Genomic DNA, 27,590 nt, shown 5'->3' with positions numbered 1-27,590 from the left:
CAATTACTATTTGATTTTATCGCACGCCTTTGTACCGTGAGAAGTCAAAGGTCCGAATTACAATGGTATAATTAACTGTTGGACTCGCTCGCTTAGTGGCCAATAGTGTACGGTCAGGCGTGAGATTGATCGTCTTGGCACGGGACAACAGATTGCCACCCGAACGGGCTGCAGACATAGCTCGATAGACATCGCATGTGCCACGTTTGTACAAGAAACAAGCCGCCAACTTAAGTGTTCTAGAGGTTTGAACCCACGATAAACCACAACATACGAAAGTATCTACCGCAGTAAAGAAGTGAGCAAACAAGCAGTTTGATTTTAGTTTCAATTAAAACGAAGGAAAGAATGTAGATCGCTCACTGGCCACTGCTTTGTCAAAATTCACTGTATGAAGTCCGTGTTTATTTTTTAGGGACAACATACAACGGATAGAACATTTGTAAGCCTTTCAAATTAGTAAAAAAAACCGGCTAAGTGCGAGTCGGACTCGCGCACTAAGGGTTCCGTACCATTACGTACATACAGCAAAAAATCACGTTCGTTGTATGGGAGCCCCATTTAAATATTTATATTATTATGTTTTTAGTATTTGTTGTTATAGCGGCAACAGAAATACATCATCTGTGAAAATTAAAACTGTCTAGCTATCACGGTTCATGAGATACAGCCTGGTGGCAGACAGACGGACAGACGGACAGACGTCCCGTTTTTACCCTTTGGGTACGGAACCCTAAAAACGGCAAAAGGTACATACGAAATTACGAATGCATTAAGAAATATGAAGAAAATTCATATTTCAAGTTCGTTTCGTTTGGAAGCGAAACATACAGGAAAAGCCAATTGGATTAAGTCCTGAAACGAGGCTCATCCAACGACGCAGACATATTTCCCTACATAAACGTATAGACTGAAATTAACAAACCCTACTGTGCTGTAAACGGACCAATCCTAAGGCCATCGATAATTATAATCGACGTGTCAATGGGAACCTTCCTATAGAGCAGAAATTTGAAAACGGCAGATTGCGGGGACGGATGGCGTAACCGTTCCCTACGTTGGTATTCCCGAAGCTTTCGAGCCTATCGTTCATCCTACTAATATTACCTATAAATGTGAATTTTTTGTTTGATCACACAATGAGGGGCTGAAAAGATTTGGCTGAAAATATTACTAGCATGCATGTAACTTATAATCTGGAATAGGATATAGGACACTTTTCAACCTAGGTATAATTTCATCCCTTCACGGAGTACGGGGATGAAGTTGGTGATAAAGTAAATACTGAAACGAAATCTCATATACAAGCTTGTTTAGTACTTAGTATTAGTATTAACCCTTAACCACCTACGCAAGGTCTCTGGGGGGGGGGTACGGTACAGCGTTTTATGTAAACCCTAGGCTCATCAGGACATCGAGAAGTGTCCTAGTTTTACTTGTAATATATTCAGACCTCTACCCCCTTTTTTAGAGGTGGGAGGGTGAAAGTTACAGATTTATTAGTTTTACTGTTCTATGTAGGTATCTAAAACATAGACTACATGGGAAAGTTCAGTTTTCTAGGACAGATATAATAAAGTATTGAATAAAATGTGTAAGTATTATTTATTGGCTGTGCATTGGCTGCCGCGAAAAATGGCTATTTGAATAGCTTGCAATTTTATAATAATAATACGTTTTTATATAAAAATTATAGCTCATTAGCTAGACTGATTATTGTTCTTTAAGATTTATTAATAAAAAAATATATCATGCAAATAATATTTTGTGATCCCTTGTCCCAAAGGATTTACAATGATTTTTTTGTTAAAAGTAAGAAAAATGTTATATGTTATGTTCAAGCTCTATGTTATTGATTAATGTTGTATCGGTATTTGTTAATAAATGCCTTCAACCAATAGATAGGTAAATATTATTTAATTGTCCCTCTAACATAATTCTTATAAATATTTTAGACCCATTTCAAATAATGGTCTACCAGACCTTTCGTAGGTGGTTATGCTATAGAAATCGGACGTAGGTAGTTAAGGGTTAAGCTTCAAGTCAGTTGCATTTCTAGAGTTCCATAGTGAACAAGGAGCTTTGCTATTTCTTCTTCTTTGCCTGGCCCTTTCCCATTTTATTTGGAGTCAGCCCTCCGTATCATGCGTCTCCAGGCAGCTCGGTCCTGGGTCGCCTCTTTGTTGACTTGGGCTTCTTTGGTTCTTATCTACTACTGACATCCATGTGATTCGGGGCTTTGCTATTTATCTTGGCAAATTTCAATTTCAAAAGAACACCATTGATCCAATGACGCCTTAAAACCTGGATAAACTTTAATAGTTGAAATATCAGTATACCAAAAAATTATATTACAGCGTTTACAGAACTTATACGAGGCTCATAAGCCTCTACAATGAGGCGATGCGCAAGAAACATGATGAATAACACTTCTGTTTATGGATCATTTGGAGAACAGCTGTCGAACGAAGTTTGGACAAGACGGCGGATATGAATAATTAGGGCCGCTGTAGGTACTTGTTAATTGAATTGCTATTGACCAGGGATCGGCGGTTGTTTTGGGTAAAATGGTTTTGTCTAACCGTGTACCCCAAGGGTTTTCAATAAACAACATGGAAGTGGGATCATTGGATCATATTCTCTTTAACTGCCATCGCAACTCCCTTCTTTAATTTATTATACAAAATTAAAAATTTCCCTCCCTATATAATCTACGCCTTACTTCTCACTATGTTTCTGTAGAAAAAAAAGCATTGTGCTATAGTAGCCTTATAGTATAGTATAGCAGATTGTTATAATGTTTGTGTCTACATCTGGACTAATTACTTTCCTTTGTTTTACTTAGCTATAACAAACCATGTAGTGCTTTCATGTCTTGTGTGGTTGATGGTATATGTTTGTGCTGTCCTCTGTCCTCAGGTGCAGACATCAAAATACTTGACATTGGCAAATTTGTGCCAACTTGTTTGGCCAGACCGCCATTAAATAAGAGAAAAAGAAGAAGAAGAACATATTAACCATGAGCACGATCAATTTATATTTTTATCATCTAAGAAAGTTTAAACTACTATGCAAATGATCTATGTAAGTAAATAATTTAATAGGTGTTACGTATGTAGTCAGACTACTGTATAAATTATAAACTGAAATAGATAATAGATGTCCCCTTCTTTATTTAATGTTTTTGATGAATTCGTCGTGTCGTAACATGTGTCCAAGCATCTTTCCTCTTCTGTTTTCTATAATTCTCCACAAGCTTCTCTTCTCTTCTACTATTCTACTATACGTAAGACCTCTTCGTTGGTTTCCTTCATTAACGTAAGACTTGCACAATTTTAACTTGTTGTTTCATAAAATGTACATTTTTATTCAATAACATCGTTCAACCAGCGACGGGAAATGGATATCAGGTATATATATGGAAATGGATATACCTGTTCTCTGCATGAAGTAAGGCATAGCCAGAAAATGACGATAATGGAAAACCCTTATCCTATTGTACTATCCGGCCACGTGTAAGTTTATACCTGTAACAAAGGAAGTACACATTTAAAGTGCGGTATGCATGTATCAAAACGAGTTGCTAACGTTTTAAGTTAAATTTATTGGGTTATTTCTAGATATTTCCACCAATTTGTTACCACAAATAAAGAAAAAAGTGTAAAAGTTACTTATAACCCTACAGCTCGTGTGTCCACAAAGCTAAACAAAATTGTCAGTAAGTTACCTGGCACGGACCAGGCCAAAAGACTGCGACCGTTAAACCCCACCTCTCCCAAGATTTATGGGTTATACCTAAAATTCACAAGCCTGAATGGCCACTGAGACCCATTGTGAGTCAGATAGATTCCCCTATATTCTACGGCCGCTGACGGGTAAGACTTCGACCTATGTACGGGACTCAACACATTTTGTACAGTTACTGGAAAATGTAGTTACATGAAGGCGAAATAATGGTGAGTTTTGATGTAGCTTCACTTTTCACGAACGTACCGGTACTGGAAACCATAGAAATAATAAAAGGACTAGTTGCTCGTAACGACGTACCTACCGTGTACATGGAGCTCATCGAATTTTACTTAACTTCGGGTTATTTTGTCTGGCGGGGGGATTACTACCTGCAGATTGAAGGTGTCGCAATGGGGTCTCCTATAGCACCAGTGGTGACTAACATATTCATGGAAGAATTTGAGCGGAAGGCATTAGAGAATAGTCCATACAAACCGAAACGCTGGTGGCGATATGTAGATGACGTGTTTGCTGTGGTGGCCGATAGCGACGTGAACCCGCTACTCGCGTATCTGAACGAGCTGCATCCCAAGATAAAGTTCACCATTGAGAAGGAATCCGAGGGAGCACTTCCTTTCCTCGATGAGTTGGTTATGCGGGATCAGAACGGACATCTGTCGCATAAGGTGTATAGGAAAGCCACACACACAGACAGATACTTGCAGGCTGGCTCACATCTTCATCCCGCTCACCTGTCGTCAGTCCCACGTGCACTGATTAACAGAGCTTTGCGTCTCTGTGATCCGCAATATCTGCAAGGCGAGCTGCGACATGTACGACATGTGTTAGAGAGGAATGGGTATGGTTGGAGACAGAGCCAGCGGCAGGTTCGTCAACGTTGCGAAAGAAGCATACAGCGGAGAGAGCACCTGCGTACCTACCGTACATTAAGGGAGTGACGGACGAAATTGGACGCCTATTACGCCGGAGGTTTAGCATTAGGACAATTTTCCGTCCTCATGTAAAGATTAGAAATGTGCTGCGCTCTCCAAAGGACAAGGATCCGCTGGGTAACCCGGGCGTCTACGAGATACCATGCGACTGCGGTAAATCCTACATAGGTGAAACCGGACGCAACGTGTCCACTAGACTGTTAGAACACATACGGAGTGTAAAGAAGATGGAATGCAGCAACTCCGCAGTGGCAGAGCACGCCCTAGATACAGGCGCGTCGCACTATCTTCGGTTTGACAAGGCGAGATTACTGGTACGAGAAAAATGCTACGTACCACGTAAAATACGTGAAGCGATCGAGATTGGGCGGCGCCCTAATTTCAATCGGGATAGCGGCTGGGATGTGCCGCCAGCATGGAAGCCTGTGATTCCTCAGCAGAATGCCGGTGAGTCTTGTGACAGTGTAGTGGACATAGTGAGTTCGTGCTGTGTGGCGCTACAAGTGTTAGGTGACCCAAACCCAAACACACCACTGTGCCCGCCTACAACGATAGCGCAAGACCTCCCCCAACCGGTTTTCTCGGCGCGCGCGCAGCGAGCGACGCGGCGCGGAGCAGCGGCAGTACGCAATACACGGTCGTCGTGAACGCTGCTCGCACTATTAGTGCTTGAGAAAGGAGACCTAGGCTCTCCGAAACATGTCGCGCGAGTGACTAAAACAAGTGAGTCTAAACCGTAAAATGATTTAATAAATAGATGTGGTGGTAAAAGATGAGAAAAATGATTCTCATTACTAGTCACTAAATTGTTTTAGTGTTCATTAGCTAGAATTATTGAAATTGGTTGACATGTTTCGTTCCATGACGAGGATCTTCATCAAGAACCTGGCTAAATTACGTGGACTAAGAACTTCCTGCTTTAAAAAAAACGTGAGTGGTTCATTTTAGTTTCACAGTACTTAGGAGTTTTGTTTGTATAATTGTGATGTAAAAGATATGATTAGATAAATATAAATGTAACTGTTTGTACAATCGAAAATAGTTATTTGTTTTACAAGGGGGCAAAGTTGTTGTTTAACCTCTCGTGCTAATATTGATACCCGAGCAAGCGAAAGATTCCAAAATTAAACCACAAGCGTAGCAAGTGGTTCGAAAAATAGAATCTTGAGCGTTACGAGGGTTTCAAGGCACGAGGGTTAAACAAATTTTGCCACCGAGTCAAACACAAATTTTTTCACCACACTAACACAAGGAAAATACTAACTGTGAAATATATAACAAAATCAAAGCAAATCTATTCAAAATGAATGTTATTAAATATTTATCATTCAAAATCATCATTTTAAAGTCAACTCCAAATTTGGATTTAATTACTTTGCCTCACATGTGAATAAAATGCAACTTTCTTATCAGTTTTTGAACAATCAAGACAGCCTTTACCAGCTGGTGTGGTGAAAACTGATTTGTGACCCATCATAGAACGTTTTCTCAGTAAGTGTCATAATAATTTTACTCTTTTAATCAATGTTATTGGCAACACTTGACTGACACGGTGACTTTTATATGACGTAGTAAATATGGGAAGGTTTCACAGTGGTGGGTCAGCAATCAAGTTGTTTAGCTACATAGCTTATAGCCAGCTTTACCTTAGTTATCGTAGCGTCAGCAAATGTACAAACTCAATAAAGTTGTGAGCCCATTTTATCCCAAACCGAATTTCTATGCAACTAGTTCCCAAATCGGCGTATTTCACGAAGGAACTTGTTCCGGGCAGCCAATACCGCTAATTGAGTTACTTTGTTTGTGGGAATTCGTCGAATGCGTTTGCGAGTTTGTGGAAAAGTTTCCTTAGCGGCGATCTACATTTTAAAGCAGTTCCGAGGGTTTTGAGGGCGGCATTTTAAGGGGCCCACTGATTACCAGTCCGCCGGACGTTATCGGCCTGTCAGTTGTTTGGAACTGTAAAATTTTTGTTCTAACTGACAGGCTGATATCGCCCGGCGGACTGATAATCAGTGGGGCCCTTTAGGCATGAGCTTTTGTGCCTGGGGAGCACGAGTCGAAGTATTCATGTCAATATGACACGCTTCATGATGTCACAAGTCTTGCTCGCTTACAGCTCGCGCGCACAATATCGCCTCGTGTGTAATGGCCAACTTAGCACACTTGTATCACAATGTACTATTTTAATCGTCTTTCAAAGCACTTCATTTTGATACACTCGATAAGTATGCAAGATTTAAGGATTCTAATGATATACTTAATCGGTTAAGGCATTCAGAAGTTATGGTGGAACAAAGAAACACATTATATATGTGTACATCTCGACCTCGACTCGAATTCCATAACGTCAAATATAAAGATTCGATAAAATGTCATTTTGACATTTCACATCCGACCGTATGAAACTCGATGCCTACAAACATGAACCCTGAAAACAATACACTCCTTTTTTGGGCAGTCGTGTAAAAAATGGGAGTAAAGATCGATGAAAACAGGTGATTGATTTATTTAGAAAACAGTGGATTTTCTCGTCATATCTTAAAAATGAGATGTTAATCTCATTCCATTTAACTTCATATTTATTTTAAGTCTAGAAAAATTATCTCGCGAGCTCACAAAATGGAGGATAGAGATTAATGTTAACTTTGATGACTCGTACACTAAACCACCAAAATATTTATTCAAAATTTCAAGTTCAACTTTTACTCAAAATTTGAGAATACCGAAACCATATTTCTGAAACTGGCAAATAATTTGTGTCACCAGTTTAACAGTAATTTGTGTGACCTTTAACAGAAGTCTGTGAATGATCCAAATATCAAATGATTATCCAAACATTACTCTCAGCAAACTCATTGAAGCAGCTTTAGTATATGTAAGGCTAATTCCAACGCTTATGTATGCATTCCTAGCAGCCCAAAGCCAAATGCCATGAGCAAATTAGTGTAAGAGCGTTTTCACATTGTGCGATCCGATATCGGATGTCGGAAGAAAGTAAAATGTAAGCTATATGTGTTTCTCTGCATTTAATAAATTATTATTACTAAAAACGATAAATAACGCAAAAAGGCGGATTAATGCCAATGGCACTCTCCTGTAGCTGTTTTTGTCATAGGCGCCTTCCGACATCCGATATCGATTAATTCAGCTATGTCGGAGCCCCCCGTCACCTGTCGGACCGATAATATTTGTTTGTGTGCGTATGTGTAGGCATAATGTTTGTTGTAGTGTGCGTGACCGCTAAAAACGGCGCCCGGGCGCACGCCCGCGGCGTGACTACGCGGTTGTAGGATCCTACATCCGATACCGGATCGGACAATGTGAAAACGCTCTAAGTCTAGGCTCGGCCAGGCATCAAGGGATTATAATAGTAATCCAAGATAACAATGCTTATCTCTGTTTGGCTAGCGCTGTGTTATAGTAATGAGAAGACTGATGTATTATGTATGGATAAACAATAAGCTAGTGTAGGGTTATGTTGTGGAAGCCTAATAGTAAACAGTCAATTATTCATTGACACAAATTAATTGTTAAATCGCCCTTGTGGCCTATTTGCGAATGAATTTTCGAGTATAACGTTTAAAACGAGCTTTTACCGGAGTATTAAAATATACAGTAAACAAAGATTTAATTGACGCTTTATTTCATTTCAAAATAAATAAACCGCAAAGAAATAAACATAAATAAATAAATAATAATTTCATTTAAATCATAAAAGTTAATAGGTTCTACGAGTATATATAGTTTCACATCACCAATTCGAAAAAGTGCTTTACAGTACATATGGTGCTACTTTCTCGCATTAGTGCGTCAAATAGCACTTTTCGTGCATATGTCGAAAGTTTAAAGGGCCATATGAACTGTAAAACGTTGTAAGATACACGTGCGAATAGGTAATTCGCAACTCGTGTCTATTTAAAACACTCCCTGCGGTCGTGTTTTAATTTATCGCCACTCGTTTCGAATTTCCTCTTTTCCGCACTTGTATCGTAAATACCTATTCTTGCCTACTAGGAGGGATCAAAGTAACACTTTTCTGTTCTAGGACACAATTTTTACATTGTTTTGCACATTATTTTTTAGCTTACATAATAAATGTTTAAACATCATGATTACCTCATAGGTGATGTGAAAAGCAGTGTGTCAAATGGTAGCAAAATTATTTCCATCTTGGGTGTAACACACTTTAATCCCTCACTACGCTTAGGATTCTATGTACGCCCGCCCTGGCCGTAAATATGTAATTTTGCTCCCTTGTGACACAATCTACTATTTCATGCCCTTTAATTAATATATAGGTAATTAAGACACATTAATAAGAACGGAATGAATAAACACCAAAAACATAACCGAACACAGAATCATAATGAAACGCTCATTTAAAACCAACATTGCTAAAAGTGCATTTTACTCATAAATAGTATTCTACAGTTTTGTAGACGCGAACACTATTGCTTGCCAGAAAAAAGTTAAAAAAAAGATTCATAATTATGAAAACTTTAACGATGTTGGCAGTACTCGAGAGAAAGAATAAAAATGGAATATATTTTCCTCGAGGCTACATTTATTTCAACTAAATATTAAATAATTTCACGGTTTAGACTCACTTGTTTTAGTCACTCGCGCGACATGTTTCGGAGAGCCTAAGTCTCCTTTCTCAAGCGCAAGCACTAAAAAAAGTGAGTCTTAACCGTGAAATTATTGAATGTTCGTATGTCTCACAACAGTTTAAATTCAACTAAATATAAACAAGTTTGGGAACAAATCAAATTATTTTATTAAATATTTTGATTTGTGTTTTTTTAAGTAGTCGCACTACTATATATAAATTAAAAACTGTAGTAGATGTCATATATTCAAGAAAAAGTGACGAAGCCCTCCAGTGGTCAAGGCCGGATTCGAACCGGCGTCTTTAGCTATCGCGGGTAACGCCATGAACCCCCGTGCCCCTACCGCCGTGGCGGGGTGGCCTAGGGGTTCATGGCGTTAGCCGCGATAGCTAAAGACGCCGGTTCGAATCCGGCCTTCACCACTGGAGGGCTTCGTCACTTTTTCTTAAATATATGACATCTATTACAGTTTTCAACTAAATATATTTTTTTTTATTGCTTTGTAATAATCTTTAGCCTAGGTAATAAATAGAAAAAATTGATATAAAATATTTTATTTCACATAGGTACAGGTTGTTTTTTTTTCTATGTGACTACACTCCAAGGGGTAAATAAGTAACTTACTACTGGGTCGACTCCGAAATCGCGAAAAAATATCTGCTGTTCCATAAATTAAATTAAAATCCTCTATAAAAATCATTGACATATGATTCGCCGAAATGTATGGAACAACAATTTACAGTTTGTTTTTCAATTTTCGGAGTTGGCCCCATAATAAAAAAAGTATTCCATATAACCATCATATTCAGCCCTTAGAGTGTGGTCAGACATAGCAAAAACTCTGCATAAATGCGTGAAGATTGTTAAACGTTTTAAAAAATGCTTCCATACGAATATATAGGTAAATGAAACAGTTTTTAAAAAACTTGTGTTAAATATATTGCTCGCGGTCACAATACTCGTTACGTTGCCGCGTGGTTACGTTGGTTTAAAATCGCCAAATATGAATAGTTATTATAGGTAGTGTGTTAAAAAAATAATCGCTACAAATTTCTGGTGGCTGGTTTCCAGACCGCGTAAACCGATCTGTATTGTGGTAAATTCTGTATGATTGTACTACGTCTTCGCTTTACGCAGCCCAGAGAGAATAGCCTACGCTATATTGTATATTGTCAAGGAATTTGACTTCTATGGGACTTGGTACCTTGTCAAAGTGACAGTATTATAAGATTTCAAGCTGCTTTCAGATTGTGGCTGTGACAAGGTATGAAGATCAAATTATTTGACTGTACAATCATAGTAACACTTTAAACTCTCACGTTTTGAACACATATTAAACCCGACCCGATCGTATAATTAAATATGTGTAAAATCAGAGCTTACAATATAATGTTGAATGTCGATCGAGTTATTCGAGTTTAAAAACGTGAAATTTTATCTTTTTTTATTTTCCTTATCATCATTATCATTATATCAGCCCTTTATCGCTCACTGCTGAGCATAGGCCTCTCTTCTAGTACGCCACTTGTCCCGGTCCTTAGCTTCTCATCCAGAAGTGACCCGCAATCTTCCGGATGTCGTCCACCCAACGAGCCAACGGACGCCAGGGGCTTCTTTCATCCGAAAGCGGCCACCATTCCGTTAACATTTTAGTCCACCTGCCTACATCATCATTCCACCATTTATTATCCTAATGTCTATTAAGTGTTAAACACTTGTATTAGATCACTTATGTTAACTATATACTTAAACACCTACGGCGTAAATAACGAAAAAACTAATTTTTCATGATTTTTTCCTTACTTTTTGGCGCAGCAGACTTGTGTGACTTCACAGGCCGCTCGCTGTTTGAGGTTTTATTTTCCCAATTCAGAAGTTTTTAGGGTACAATAGATAGCACGTTTATTAGAAACACTTGATTATTACGGTAAGTAGAATCGATTGACGTGAAAAACAATCATGCATTTAGCTAAGACCATTTTCACGTTTTAATAACGTAAGTACAAAAGACAGTTAATTTGTGTTTTAATGTAACTCATAGCATCCGTATTTGAGTTGTGGAAATGCAATCACAAACAAACTCTAGTCCAGTGTAGTGCCACTCAGAAGCAAATTGAAAAAGTTTTGGCCCTTGCGTAATGGTTCAACAAATACCTCTGTTACCATTTAAGAGATTTCCGTCTTCTTTCGTTGTCGTATTCCGGCTATTTTTAGCACCAGCACTTTGGTAACTGTCATAAATCTCCAGCTAAAAGCCGTCCTATGCAAAATAGCCGTAACTCTCTCCGAAAGCCATATTTTTAGCCCAGCAGAGACCTTTATCTTTTGTGCAAACTCATAGGCTTCCTGAAGCGACACCACAGTGTTTTCTATTACACAAACTAAAAAGTTATTAGTACTTATTTAAAAAAGCCCTAAAACGCTAGCCAATATTTAAGAGTAGGGTGATTGCTATAGTTATTGGCCCCTCCACAGTTATTGGCCACTCCAAAGAAAGGCAGAAAGAAACAAGGGAATAGAGTAGTAAGATAAAGATAAAGGTAATCAAATAAAGCTACGCCGACTCTAACCCTACACCTCTGCCTCGAGAAGATTTAATCCCCCCTCAATTGGAGGGTATCCCAATATGGGACCGGCAATAAACTCGGCGGGACACATCTTTTTTAAAACATTACATATTTTTAATTAACATGCATTACGAGAAAATAAGAAAAAAATACAATTTAAATTTCTATAGAATTCATGCAATTACGAGTACATACAGTAGGTACTTTTCTTTATAGAAAGTTAGTATAAAAGTAGTCTTACTGTTAAGAGTGGCCAATTCGGCCGGAAACCCCTTACTTCACGGCCTCTGTACTAATGTACTATTATTTTATACAGATAAAAAGATAAAATGTAAGTAGGTATAGTATAGTAGCCTGACTAAGGTAAAATATCCGCAGCTCACGTAACCCATATTTTTGGCGCACCATAACAGATACTGCCTTTATAAACGCATAGCAATAATAACTCAGTTTATCAGGCTAGAACCTCTCTGGCCTCTCACATATTTCGCTGCGTGCCACCTTGCTAGGAAATTTAATTCAACGTCTTGTGCTTAGTTTGAGCTTAAAGCCAGGCACGTGCCTTGTATTTTATGTATAGGGTCAGTGAGGTTTTCCCGGAATTATAAACGGACGGAAATTTGAATGGAATTGTTTGAGGCACGTTAGAGCCGTGACAGATGCGCACGGAATACAAAGTAGTGAATTTTTTGAAGGAAAGTCAAATATCTTTGTTCTAAAATGTAAATACATTAAATTTCACTTACGTATGTCAAGAGCCTAACAATGGTCTACAAATATAAACTTGTGTCCAAAGAGGATAAAATAAGATAGAGCGGTACTGTCATAGTAAATTTTGTAACCTCTGTAAATTCACTGCCATCTATCGGCATACTTTAAAACTAAAAATGAAGATTTATAAAAATACATTAAAATGTATTTAAATATGGATAAATGATTTTTTTATTTGCATTAATTATTTTCATATGATTTAGACACATGTTCTTTCACTGATATGCATTAAAATTATAAATAACAAACGAAACCGTCAACGCCCTCTATACGAGAATAGGCCAAAACTAGTGGCGCCCTCTGATCGAGAATCAAATTTTCGTGATTTTTGAGGCACGTGTTTTCCTTAGACTGTGCCTATTACGGAGTTATATCTATCTTTGCTTTTGTCCCAAGTAGATCGTTACTGCTAAGAAACCTATTTTTTATTACTATTTTGCGTATGCGTTTCGTATTATTTGTTTCCTATCTCATTCTGAAAAAAAAAAGGAAATTTTATACGAATGAAATGAAATGAAATGAAATGAAAGCATTTATTTCGGATACAAATAATCCATATTATGTTAGTAGTAACTTATATTAGGTGTGTTAGTAGAAAGTATAATTATAATTACAACACACATATACCACGTTTTAGAGTGACGGTATACAGGTTGGAGAGCTTGCCAAAGAAATATACTTATTTACAGTGAGAATTCTTCACACATGTCTATACATACCTATATTGCTTCTTTTACACTTTGGCCCACAAGTGTTTTTATTTCTCTTTATTTGAGAGTATCATAGCATTCATAACCATCATGGGGTAATTATTATTCTCACCGTGCCTAATATTTGTTCTCAATATAGTTACGAGTATTTTATGTGGTTCCTGCTTAGGATTTCCAAAATTGGAACAAAAGTACTAAACTATGTACCTATCAGTCGGTCTGAGAATTAAAACCAAAATGTGCTTTTTCGGTATCAACATTATTTTATATTAATGACTAAAATTATACAGCCAAGGTCCATTTTAAAATAAGAAATGTACGAAATAGTTCAACCTACTATAGCAGCGAATAATTATATTATTCTGAATGGGTTAATTCGTTTCCAAGTTAGGGATTAAAATGGAATATCATTTCAGATTTCATAATTACGCTCAAGTGCATGCAGCCATCTTGAATAACGGTTTAAATAGGCCAGTAGCACTTCGTGTTTCCGTCACACCCAAAATATTAGTAAGTCAATTAAGTTTACAATTAATTAAATTTAAAGCTAGATTTATAAAAAACACCTTTTCAGTATGTTCAAACCTAGCATTCAAGTATATCCTAACCAATAAATTTAATAATAGTCATAAGTAAACAAAAACAAAATTAGTAAAAAAAAGAGAGCGAACGACTTTCAATCCGGAAGTCGCGGGTTCGAGCCCCGGCTCGTACCAATGAGTTTTTCGGAACTTATGTACGAAATATCATTTGATATTAATCAGTCGCTTTTCGGTGACGGAAGAATCGTGAGAAAACCGGGCCCAATAAAGTCTGGGATGGAAGGTCAGATGGCAGTTGTTTTCGTTAAAAACTAGTGCCTACGCGAATTCTCGGGATTTCTTTTCAAGCGGACCCCAGGGTCCCATGTGCCGTGGCAAAAGCCGGGACAACGCGAGGAAGATGATGATGGTCGTAGTAAACAAAAACATGTACCAATACTTTCAAGTTGTATGCTGGAATCTATTGAAAAAATCTTCGTCCTTAAAATTGGTTTTCAATTCTAAAACAACATAATTAATCAAATTTCACCAAGTGAATATAAATTACCTAGACATACTTCTTGACAAATAATAATATGTACATATACGTTTACCCCACTTGCAAATGGGCCACTTACCTCAAAACGTCACATCAGATGCCATGCTCTTAATTGGCCCTGCACCTAATGCATCGTAAATCTCGTAAGTTCCCAAACTCATGCATCGGTGCGACCCACCGTGCCGCGTACGGTGTGACGGGCGGCCGACACGGCTCAAGAAATACGCGTTCCTAGGACGAGCGTTTCAAAAAAAATAGAATAAAGAATTCGAGATTCGAATTTTCTTGGGCGGCATTTGTTTCTCCGGGTGGAGTTGCTTACAGGATTTCATCCATATATTTGGTTCTGTTTGTGTGTAGTTTCGATGTCCAGATAAATGCGTTTAGGTATGTCAAAATAAATCAGTAAGTTTGTGAAATCGTATTATGGGAAAGAAATGTTCAGAATTTTCATGTCGTTGATGTTAAATAATAGTTTATAGATATAGATGTATCCCTAGGTTTAAGAAATACTAATACATAATTTAGAATTAAGTTTTACTAACCACATTATGAGTGTAACTTACTTGCAATAAATAAATTATTATATATTATATATATTTTATGCAATGGGTCCCATATAGACATTTGATCCTAAAAATAAACCTGATCGATTGATACCATTAATGAAAATTTGTCATCTAGCCTATTGTATTAGTGAGTGTAGCCAAAGGTTTTTAATGTACGAATTGACATAATAACCCTCAGTAATCAGTTAGAGTTCCCTTAAAATTCGACTAGCTTAGCTTTTAGCTTTTAGCTTAGATTAGAAGATATGTGTAGATACCTTATTATGCTAAGAGTTCTTCCCATTGAGCACTGGTTTGGCATAATCCAGTCTTAAAGTTACTTTGTCATCTGTAATATGTAAGCTTATTTGAAGTGACTTACACAGGTTGGAGACGATTATTCGGTAACTAATAGTAATAACAGTTTCCGAGATTCTTGCGTATTATGTAGTCAGTTCCTTTGTGTTTCGTGTTTTGTGCGGTAGGACGTTCGCCTGTCTGCCTGTCTGTCGGTAACGTCTAAACTGAAATTTGATATCTTAATAATAATCATCTTAGAAAGCGGGATGTAATGTATAAAATGGTTTCATCCTAAATAATAGCATAAAATAATAATATGAACTTCGTCGAGGCTTATTACAGTATAGGGATTTTCAAAGAACATGTGTACTTTTTTTAACTTTTTAGAATAGAATAGAAATAGAAATAATTTATTCGTTAGCACACACAAATAGAAAATTATACAAAACAGAAAAACATAAAAAAGAAAAAGTGCCACGAAATGGTCTCACCCCAGCATGCTGCTGGCGACTTCCAGCGCTGATCTTCTTTTTGTCAGCAATGTAGCATCTCTGAAGTGTACACTACAATTTTTTCCAATTTGGGAATTGTTGTGTTATTGCTACTCAGAATCACGTGCTCTAACGATCTTAATAGGAGAAAAAAGGGCCAAAATTTCCATACATTTTTCTATCTATCTTTTTACTGTCTATGAAAAATGGTAATGGAATGGAAATAAAAATTTTAGGATACTTATTCCTCAGTTTAGGATCGAAAGAGCTCCTCATTTTGATAAGAAATAACATAAAAATGTCTAAATTCATAAGAAAGATTGGTATGATAAAGTTCCGTCAACAAGTTGTAAAAGACGCTGTGAAAACGCTCAAATATTCTCCTATCAATTAACAAAGGCCTTGTAGTGTTCCGTTACGGTCCAAAACTCAGCAAAGCGGGCCAATGTACACAAGTCACTACACAAATTGGGGCAAGTTTGCCGATGGCAAATGTAGCGTTGGTGTAGCAATGCTACATTATTATTTAACCTCAGGAATAGTCTGTTGTTTCGCCGGATGTGTGACAACTGTACTAATAATGTTCGATTAGGCAGGTAAATAAAAATACACGTGTAGGTCGTTCGTAAGATTCACACATCCTTAGTCATCTTGGAAGACAAAGGGAATTATGCTTAAAGTTTTGAATGATTCACGGTTAGTTTCACTAGACTTATATTGACCGGGATATAGACCGTGATTACCTTTTGTATTATTTGTGAACTCCCGATATTTCGACGCAGTTACATGCATCATGTTCACGGGTAACATTCATGGGTTCATGCGACCGATTGTAACGTTGAAAGTGAACGCAGCCGACGCGCAAGAATGAGGGTAGACCGAGCGCTGCCTACACAACTTTGACACCCACCCGCTATCTTCAGTCACCCGTGAACATGATGCATGTAACTGCGTCGAAATATCGGGAGCTCACAAATAATACAAAAGGTAATCACGGTCTATATCCCGGTCAATATAAGTCTAGGGAATTATGCTTCTCGAGGTAGAGGTAGCGTAAGAGCCGGCGTAGCTTTATTTGACGTTCATAAGCGCATTATAATATGTCTGCTTGAATAATAAACTATCTTTATCATTATGCACATTAGTAAATAGCTTATAGTTATTTAGTTTTGACGAAATAGAAACCATAAATGTCACGCAACATAAAACGGTTCAAAGGAGCTATTTAAAGTCATCATCGATAAAAGTGGATTTTGGTGACCACAATTTGTCAAAAGTTCATCTTTAACATTACTCTTAGTTGTTATATCTCTCTATATGTAATATTTCATTTTGGAAAGCTATTAGAGAATATAGTACATACTTCTGTCGGTACGCAATACAAAATCTCAAAAAATATAAATGCTAAACGTAAAAAAACCGGCCAAGTGCGAGTCGGACTCGCGCACCGAGGGTTCCGTACTTTTTAGTATTTGTTGTTATAGCGGCAACAGAAATACATCATCTCTGAAAATTTCAACTGTCTAGCTATCATGGTTCATGAGATACAGCCTGGTGACAGACAGACAGACGGACAGACGGACAGACGGACAGACGGACAGACGGACAGACGGACAGACGGACGGACAGACGGACAGCGAAGTCTTAGTAATAGGGTCCCGTTTTTACCCTTTGGGTACGGAACCCTAAAAACGAACCGTTACATGAGGACAGTGCATGATCGGTCATAGTAGGAGTACAGCTATAAATCTCTCAGTTGATATGATGATGATGATAAAATTACTGAATAGCACGTGTCGTTGGGCAATTTATTTAGAAGTCAATTATATTTAAAAAAAACTGCTGTATTTAACGAAAACATTAAGGAACTAATAAATATAAATGTTGTATCAAAACTTATGAACTAAACGTAGCTAAATTATAGTATCCTTCATTAAATTTTATATATAGGTACGTACATACATAGAAGCCCTACTAGAAAATACTGAACAAAACAGTTTCAGCGTAGATTTCGAGCACGTTCTACCTACATGAATATGCTTTTATGGAATCTCTAAAATGCTCTCCCAAATTAAAATCACACTCGGATGAACGGGACAGCGTCGCATTTAACTAAAACTAGAACTCGGATTTCATTCTGTTCGACAGTTGGACTGGAGACAGTAGGAGAGCTTGCCAACGAAGCCATACGATGATGAATTATTTGGTCCGTAAAGTAAACAGACATTCGTACGAATTTAAAACTGATTTAAAATGAAATTAAGACATTTTGGTAGGTTCATATCCTCCTTTTCCAGAAAAAATGTACCTTATCACGGTCACGGTAAATCTCGAGAATATTTTCCAAGCAGTTCAGCAGTTTAGCAATATTAAGCGAAAACTACCGTGCCTCGGCAATTTAACGTTGTCGTCGAGATGCTTTAATATTCTCACTTTTATAAATCACCGTCTAGATTAACGTATGCCGTGATGCAGGTCATGACAGGCCTACCGTATGCAAATATGAAAAACATTTGAAAAAGCTCCTGATATCAAGTCAAGTCTATTAAAAGGGGCATTGAAATCCTCCTTCGTGTGTGACTGGTACAAATTGATTGGGTGGTTAAACGGGCTATCGAATTGTCAATTAATACTGTCACTTTTTTTATGAAATATGAGGCAAACGAGCAGACGGATCAGTGGATTTATTTATTTATCAGTGCGTGTTTAACATTATAACAATATATATATTCCAGTTGAAATCAAAATGGCGAAGATATCTGGAGAATTTTCTTTTTACTCATGCATGTTGTTTAAAGTGACAATATTAATAACTTATTATGTAGTGGACTAACGTGGAAGTGTGCATCTAATGAAGAATAAAATTAGTCTTGAAACGCGTTTAATCATTCTTTGGACGTCTGCAAATGATTAAAAGTGACGATCTTTAGTTAACACCCGGCAATCCGCGGCAAAGTCCAGCTATCACTTTACTAAAAACAACTTCCGAACAATGTCATACTTTACGAGCTTACTTATGACATTAGCGAAAACATCATTGACAGAAGCCATTTTTTTAAAGAAGACGAAGAAACACCCAATCCGGACTTGTCCGCTCGGTTGAATCCTTGTTTATTACGAGGCCCGAGGCTTACTGTGCCCCTGTTATGTGGCGGCATGTTTCATTTCGCGTGTCACACCGCCGTCGCATTAGAGCCAGTTTTACCACGAACTTTCAGCAAGTACGCATTGTGAAATGTATTAAATCAATATTTGAACAGAGATGCATTTAGAGAGTGAACGAGCGAGAGTGAACGGTAGTTCAAAGTGGTGGATTTTCATACCAAGTCGTCATACATTTTTTTTCGTATGGCGTAGGTACGAATGTCATCTTGGCTAGCCCCCTTGGAAACTGTAAGAAGGGCCCTTAGATTCTAAATTTAAATTATGATATAATGCCGTTGTGTATGTAAAAGTAATTTATGCGACATCTACAAACACAAAGAGGCACAACATTATTCGAATTAAATATATATCTTATCCTACTTATGTAGCCACATAATTACTATACAGGTCAGGGAATATATTAACGCCCAAACACAAAACACACTCGTACATCAGTATCAAACATACCAAAACCCAAAACTTCGACTTTGAATACCTTCGGGCATTTATAAACGGGTTCTTGACTTTGGGCATAAATCCATTGACTGTCGGGTCCTTAGCCAAAGGCTTTCCCGCTTAGTCCGCTTAGTGATGTGCGGTGTAAAATATTCTCGATTATTTATTCCTGATTTTTTTCACTCAGAAGTGAATAAATAAATCTGTCTAATAGCCACCCCACACTTATCTAGCGTCCTGGGCCCGAGATTGCGTGACTGGCTTCGGCTAAGGCGACATCTACCGGATTGGGTGTTTCTGCTCGACGCAACGTTGGCGCAACTGCGCAGCGACGTCATTTTCCATAGCGCTGTCTAGACGTCGACGCTCAAAAGACGCTAGGGTGACCCTTAAGGTGGTATGGATGTCAACTGCAGCTGCATAACTGTTACGACACTACTGACACATACCTAGACGAAGCCGCTGTCACTGTCAATTGTGTTAAAATGAGTGACGTTCGTGGCTAGAACTCGTCGCGATTAGAACGTTCAATCCGTTACTAATTTTATATTGACAGTGACAGCTCCCACGTCAAGGTCGCAGCAGTATAGTCGCAGCAGTAATGTCGCAGCTGCATTTGCCATTCGAACGTCAATTTTAATCATTTGTAGACGTCTAACTACAAACTAGCTTCTGCCCCCGACTTCGTCTAGGTGCGTCTGATTGATAAAAACTATCATGTATTCCGCGGGCCTCAAACTATCTCTATACCAAATTATCTTTAAATCGGTTAAGCGGTTTAAGAGTGAAGAGGTGACAGAAAGACAGAGTTACTTTCGCATTTATATTATTATATACTCCTGCATAGAAGTTACTTTTTCTCTGCAGCTGACCGTACAAACCGGTTCCGAAAAATTCTCAAGAATTCAATACAAAACCAGTGTCGGACGAAAGTTGTACATCACTAAGCCCGGCGATGTCCCCGCCGATAACATCTGGCTAGATTTAAAGCTGGATAGCTCAGACTAAACGAAACGACTACACCGTCTTGCTAAAATAAACGGACGTTATCTGTTTAAAGAGACACACAAATGTTTTGGATTAAGAAAAACTTTAGAAAAGAAAACATTCTACTATGTGTGTAGTGTATGTAACTAGCTTTGTAAATATGTCTATCACTTTTCTTATGTGATTGGTAAAGTTGAACAGTGATTTTTAAAGAACTCAGATGAAAACTATTTGATATAGGTATATTAACATTTCTACTTATCTATATGTACATATAAACCCGTGGGGTGAGGGGGGTACGGTAGACCCAAATGAAATTATGCGCAAAGGAAAGAGCGTAAGTTTTGAATCGACAACATATATCTGCATAATTCGTATTGTCGCGTATTTTACATTTGAAAGTGAAAAAAATTCCACTATCAATGCAAAACAGGTCGGCCATATTCGATTTGTTGGTTGACACTTGACAATTACCGCTGTGTTCGGAAATGTTTGTCGAGTCATCGTGTATTCTCAGTGGTCCTCAGTGGTCTCGAACAAACTTCTTTTTAGGGTTCCGTACCCAAAGGGTAAAAACGGGACCCTATTACTAAGACTCCGCTGTCCGTCTGTCTGTCTGTCACCTGTATCTCATGAACCGTGATAGCTAGACAGTTGAAATTTTCACAGATGATGTATTTCTGTTGCCGCTATAACAACAAATACTAATAAGTACGGAACCCTCGGTGCGTGAGTCCGACTCGCACTTGGCCAGTTTTTTTAGAGAATGAAATGAGAATGACTGTCACTGTCACTATCTAGCCGTGTTGCATAACTACAACTAATATTACAAGCGGAATTCCTTTTCTAATTTCACTTATTGGAAAAGGAGTTCCGCTTGTTTAATATAATATATATAAATTTCATGCAGCCAAGCCTTCAACCAGTCCTTAGCTGACCATAAGGACTTCTTATCGATTAGGGTAAACTCACATTATTTGGTGACACGCCTAATTCGGTGATACAAATTTTGAAGCATGACACCCAGGAAAGCTAGTGAATTAGGGCCTTTTAAATCTTCACGGCTTCGGCAGCTTTGCCGGGAGGCCCATTTAAAAGGCCTTATTCACTACCTTTCCTGGGTGTCTTGCTTCAAAACTTGTATCACCAAATTAGGCGTGTCACCAAATAATGCGAGTTTACCCTACCTCAGTTTAACGGTACAATGACTGAAAAATGACCCCAAAAATTTCTAAACGAAGGGGTTTTAACTAGGGCGACAGAGTTTTACGCTACAGTATCATTTAAAAGTCAGGCCACGCCGGACTTATACACGCCCATCTAAATTTTGTAGAAGCAGCAGACAGAGACGTGACTACATACGCATCCGGTGTGCACTGGCCTTAAGCCAAACGTGTACCGTGAGGCAAAAGCCCCAACATTCTCCACAACGACTGATCTTACCATCATAAGAGGGTATTTGACTAATTTTTAGGGTTCCGTACCTCAAAAGGAAAAAACGAAACCCTTATAGGATCACTCGTGCGTCTGTCTGTCTGTCTGTGTCTGTCTGTCTGTCTGTCTGTCTGTCTGTCTGTCGGTCGGTCTGTCTGTCTGTCACAGCCTATTTTCTCCGAAACTACTGGACCAATTAAGTTGAAATTTGGTACACATATGTAAGTTTGTGACCCAAAGATGGACATGTAACGTAAACAAATTAATTTTAAACACGGGGGCCACTTTTGGGGGGTAAATGAGAAAATTTAAAAATAAAGTTTGTCAAACTATATCGTGTTACATATCAAATGAAAGAGCCCATTGTGAGAATCTCAAATATATTTATTTTATAATTTTTCGATAAATAGTTTAGGAGTTATTCAAGAAAATAGCCAAAAAATGACCATTCCCCCCTTTATCTCCGAAACTACTGGGTTAAAATTTTTGAAAAAAATACACAAAATAGATCTTTACTTATAGATCACCGGAAAAACTATTAGAAATGTGCAGTCAAGTGTGAGTCGGACTTAATTACTTAGTTTTTGATCTAACCTTTTTCAAAATACATTGTTTAATTGTGTAATGTACGGAACCCTTGGAACGCGAGTCCGACTCGCACTTGGCCGGTTTTTATTAATGGTATGGATCAGGTTTATTTTGAGGATCAAATTTAATGTCTATATGGGTCCTATACCCATTGCCTTAAAGCAATACAAAAGTCACAAATAAGTTGGGTGACAATGCAATATCGTTGTCTGAGTACCAATGACACAAGCCTCCTTGGGTTAACCGTGGGGCTTAGTCAATCTGTGTAAGAATGTCCTATAATATTTATTTATTTATTATTTAACTTTAAGTTAAAGTCTATGATGGTTCATTATTTTTAGTATGTGGGTATTTTTGCACTTTGTAGTTTTCCCTAAGTCACCCGTTGACCACCAACGTTGTAAAGGGTTCGAAACGTCGGGATGTATTATAAATTCAATATCCGCGATATAATCCGTTTTCATAGTTTTATTTCACGAGTAACTATCGCGGTAACCGAAGACAATATTAAATAAAATTAATTTTATGAAATATTGCCCCCATATATGCGTGGTATTGTATTATTTGTATAAAATTATTTTTGTGTCCGGGTGGTTTACTGGTCAGGACGTTGGCTGCGTAAGCTAAAGACGCGGGTTCGATTCCCGCCTCGACCACCGGTGGACTTGGTCACTTTAGTGTATGATATCTATTTCAGTTTATCAATTGCATTAATATATTTTACTTTTAGTCAACTTTCTCTGCAGTTCCAATAACATCCACTGAGTGAGTTTCTCTACTAACTTTTACATCATAACGTCGTGGCTAAATGAAAATAAGAAATCCCACAAAACATCTTCATTAAAGTCATGCGCTGTCAGCGCTCAATCTGTCAGCCTTAATTAAGTTTGTAAACAAAGGAATTAAACCGAAGCACCTCATGTGAGGTGTATTTAATTTATCATGCTGAGCAACTTACAACTCCTTTCTTTAAGAGATTCATAAAAACCAGAACCTATTTGAACCCTGGTATAGTATAGTTGTAAAGAAACTTGAGGACAAGTAACACTGGTGATGTGATAAGATGGAGATAATGTAGTCTTAATAAGGCTGAGAATTTCCTTGTTAAGGCAAAAGCCTTAAATAACATGTTCCGTTCCGTGACGGTGACGGGCTCCAGAAATTATTATAAGACTGCTTTAATCTTGAATTTTAGGACAAGCTTAGTAACAGTTAAGATTTCGATCAGTATTTTAACGTGTTCTTCAGAAACTATTTGGACTTAAATTATTTTGTCATGAATTAAGGAACGCAGTCACGGAACATTGGTGAGATTTATTGGGAGTTTAGGCTCAGCTCAGTCATAAATCAAATCAATAACTTAACCTTTAAATAGTATTTTATAAAATTATACACTATTGAATGAAACCGGCCAAGTGCGAGACGGTCTCGCGCACCGAGGGTTCCGTACTTTTTAGTATTTGTTGTTATAGCGGCAACAGAAATACATCATCTGTGAAAATTTCAACTGTCTAGCTATCACGGTTCATGAGATACATCCTGGTGACAGACAGACAGACGGACGGACAGACGGACAGCGGAGTCTTAGTAATAGGTTCCCGTTTTTACCCTTTGGGTACGGAACCCTAAAAAGTCGCGGATAAATTTTGAATATTGTTCATTGTAGGATTGTTAAAACTAATATTATCAATATTTGTACTACAATAGAAAAAACCGGCCAAGTGCGAGTCGGACTCGCGCACGAAGGGTTCCGTACCATGACGCAAAAAACGGCAAAAAAGTCACGTTTGTTGTATGTTTGGAGCCCCACATAAATATTTATTTTATTCTGTTTTTAGTATTTTTTGTTACAGAGGCAACAGAAATACATAATCTTTCTGTGAAACTTTCAACTGTCTAGCTATCACGGTTCATGATATACAGCCTGGTGACAGACGGACAGACAGACAGAAAGCGAAGTCTTAGTAATAGGGTCCCGTTTTACCCTTTGGGTACGGAACCCTAAAAAATCAACAAAAATTACCTAGCACATTCACTGCCAAAGTTTTCGTAGCGCTACGCTCGTAGTCGATCCCATAGCGTTTTCGCGCTTTGTAGAGGAAAACGACAATGAACAGAGAACTCGCCGAGCGAGTTCCCGGCACTTAATGTGTTAAACTAGCTCAGTTACTAAAAAGGAAATACCGAAACTTGGAGGGGCAGCCGTAGTCATTATTATTTATTTATGTAAAAATTTATTCTTTATTCTTTATTGTATTGCAGTCATGTTCATAATACATTAGGTGTTACAGTTTGAGGATGGTAGGTACATGACACCCTGTCAGGGTACTCAATTTTCTTAAGTCTAGTTTATGTTTTAATTGGCCTCTAGACTTCATATTCAGCATGACCTCACCTCTTAGTCTTCGGAGAGACGTTGGCTCTCTTTGCATGTTCTACCGTCTGTACAATGGGGAATGTTCCGATGAACTTTTTGATCTGGTGCCATCGTCTCGTTTCTATCACCGCACCTCCCGCCAAAGGAGCAAAGCTCATCCTCACTTCTTAGACACATGGCACACCATGAATAAGCGGGCATCCCGCTCGTTTCTTCCCAGAACGTGCAGAATGTGGAATGAGTTGCCTCCTGAGGTATTTCCTTTGTGCTAGGACATGGGATTCTTCAAGAAGCGGGTATTTAGGGTTCTCAAGGGTCGGCAATGCTTAAGTGGCTCCTGTGATGTTGCTTACGTCCATGGGCGACGATGACTGCTTCCCATCAGGCGGCTCGTCTGCTCGTTTGCTGAATATCACATGAAAAAAAAAAAAATGAACCGACTCAGTCACAATACTGTTTAACATATTAGAACCGTTAATGTTGTTCTAAGATTGCCAGTTAGCTGATACGATTACCTATGTGACTGAGAAGCAAATGTGAAATTGTTTGTATGTTCAAGATAAATAGAATAAAGTTCAGAATAAATCTTATTTCACGGTACTCCTATCTGTATCTAAATTAAGTCCCATAGTCATAAGGTATAATTAAACATATATTATATTATTCATGTAGAAGTTTTACTTCGCTCAAGTTACGTTTCTTTTTTGTTTTTTTCTCTCAGTGCACCCACCTTGATGCTTTTCTGTTTAGCCCTATGGTTGACTGGTAGAGAATGCCTATAATGGCATTAAGTCCGCCTGTTGTACACTTGTTATGTGCAATAAAGTTAAAAATAAATAAATAATAAATTAGATTTCCTTGCAATCATTTGTTCCAGTTCTTAGTAGGAACAGTCAAGGGCATAAATATATATACATTCCCAAAGTTTCAAAAATATGTGTACGCTCTTACACCTTAGACAATAAAGTCGTGTACTCATATTTTTGAGCCATTTGTCTGGATCGATATGTTTGCCTTCGACTGTACAGTCAAACCCCTTATTCATAAAACTTTACGGGCCTGATTTAGTTATGTTTTATTCCTTTCTTACAAATCATCATCATCATATATTTAAGAGTTAGACTTGTCGGTGGAACGGTTTCCATGTGTGTCGGTCCTCTGCCTTCTCTTCTTACAAATACAAAAGTCAAAATGACAGATAAAGACAAACGATTCATAGCTAATCCAGGCCAGTAACGCGTTTATGAATAACGCCAAAAGGATTTAATTTTCGACCCATTTGTACCTCGTCACAGTTACGGTCTCCAGCGACTTTCATATTCATTGTCACTGTGACAAAGTACGAAACGGGTCGGAAATTAAATTCTTTAACTGTACCTAAATCCGAAGTCATGCGTAGAGTTAATGTGTGTACATATTATTCGGAATGGAAGGAAATTACTCCGTTACTAAATTATGTATGCTATCATTACTGGAAATCGTGAAATTCTAGTTCGCGGCTCAGGTTGGAGTAATTTAGTAACTATTATCGTGTTACTATCTTCATAATGAAGCTGTAACACAAATTAAATAGTAGGTACTATGTACGGGGCCAAGTTAAAGAATAAGGTAACAGTGTTCCCGAGATAAAGGGTTTTGACAGACAGACGGACAACAAAGTGATCCTAAAGGTTCCGTTTCTTCCTTTTGAGGTATGGAACCCTAATAACAGCCCAAAATTTAAAGCATTTAACAAACTTTTACTTAATTTTGCGATTTAACGATTTCTGTTATGGACAAATTGAATAACTTCATATTTGTCTTTCATTAAAATTTCTAACGGACGGACGTCGGACCGTTTTGACATTTGTGGTATTTTCTATAAAAAGGGACCTTATTGTCGATGGCGCTTACGCCATTATAGACGATGCTCCGATATTAATACATTACCGTGCGACGCTGTGCGGCGTAAGCGCCATCGACAATAAGGTCCCTTTTCATAGAAAATGCCCCATTTACAAACACCTAATTTGGCTTGCGTGTCCGATAATTTTCAAGTTGACTGAACAACCCTGCAACAAGGAACTCTAAGTTGTTTACCCATGTTTCCCATTACAAATCCCAAACAGACCCGCCATTCTGTAATATTAATGCGGTTTAATTGTCTTTGTGGAGCCAGTTCATCTGTGCCCTTACCATTTACCGCGGTCGTACGGCTAGCGACTACGAAAACTTGCAGTGCATCTCGCTCATACTGGAGGTCTGTACGGCTACCACCAGTTTGACACTGACATATTCATAACACACATAAAACAGACATTTATTTAAAGAGACTCGTAGTGCCAGAAAACAATATCAATTTGTTATCCCTCCCTCAAAAATAAAAATGTTATCAAACAGTCCTCAATATACAGCTATAAGGATATATAATAAGTTACCAAATAACATAAAGTCACAAGAAAAATTACAATTGTTCTACAAAAGCATTAAGTCACTATTACAACAAAAGTGCTATTACTCCCTAAACGAATTCTACACTGACATTTTTGAATAAATAATAAAATTGTGCAAATTAAAATAATGAATATAAAAATGTAAATTTGAATTAAGTAATGTAATCTGAATCAGAAACGAATGTTAAAATAATGACAAAATTTGCATGTTTCACTATTAGGTATACCTATGTTAAGTATAGGATTAAGTAGTGTGTAAGTACCTGTGTTGCTATGCCCTGACGGGTGCATGTTGTAACCTAAACTACAAAAAAGACCTATTGTAACACATGTATGCAATAAACGATATGATATGATATGATATGATATTCGCATATGCGTAAGTTACTTCCTATGCATCTCGCTCGTAC

The 27,590-nt window shown here is 37.8% G+C and overlaps 2 protein-coding genes across 2 annotated transcripts in view; one reads left to right on the top strand and one right to left on the bottom strand.

Annotated features, from left to right (window-relative positions):
• LOC134747771 (connectin-like) overlaps positions 1–27,590 on the bottom strand; it is a 302,894-nt gene that overhangs the window by 182,398 nt on the left and 92,906 nt on the right. The gene's annotated exons all lie outside the window — the stretch shown is intronic.
• Positions 4,140–7,975, top strand: LOC134747923 (uncharacterized). The gene is made up of 3 exons (XM_063682600.1): positions 4,140–4,616; positions 4,757–4,955; positions 7,914–7,975. The coding sequence occupies exons 1-3, from the start codon at positions 4,140–4,142 to the stop codon at positions 7,973–7,975; spliced, it is 738 nt and encodes a 245-aa protein (XP_063538670.1).

The sequence above is a fragment of the Cydia strobilella genome, chromosome 15 (genome assembly GCF_947568885.1).
Source record: "Cydia strobilella chromosome 15, ilCydStro3.1, whole genome shotgun sequence".
Classification (NCBI taxonomy): Eukaryota; Metazoa; Arthropoda; class Insecta; order Lepidoptera; family Tortricidae; genus Cydia; species Cydia strobilella.
This window is presented reverse-complemented; position numbering and strand designations above follow the sequence as displayed.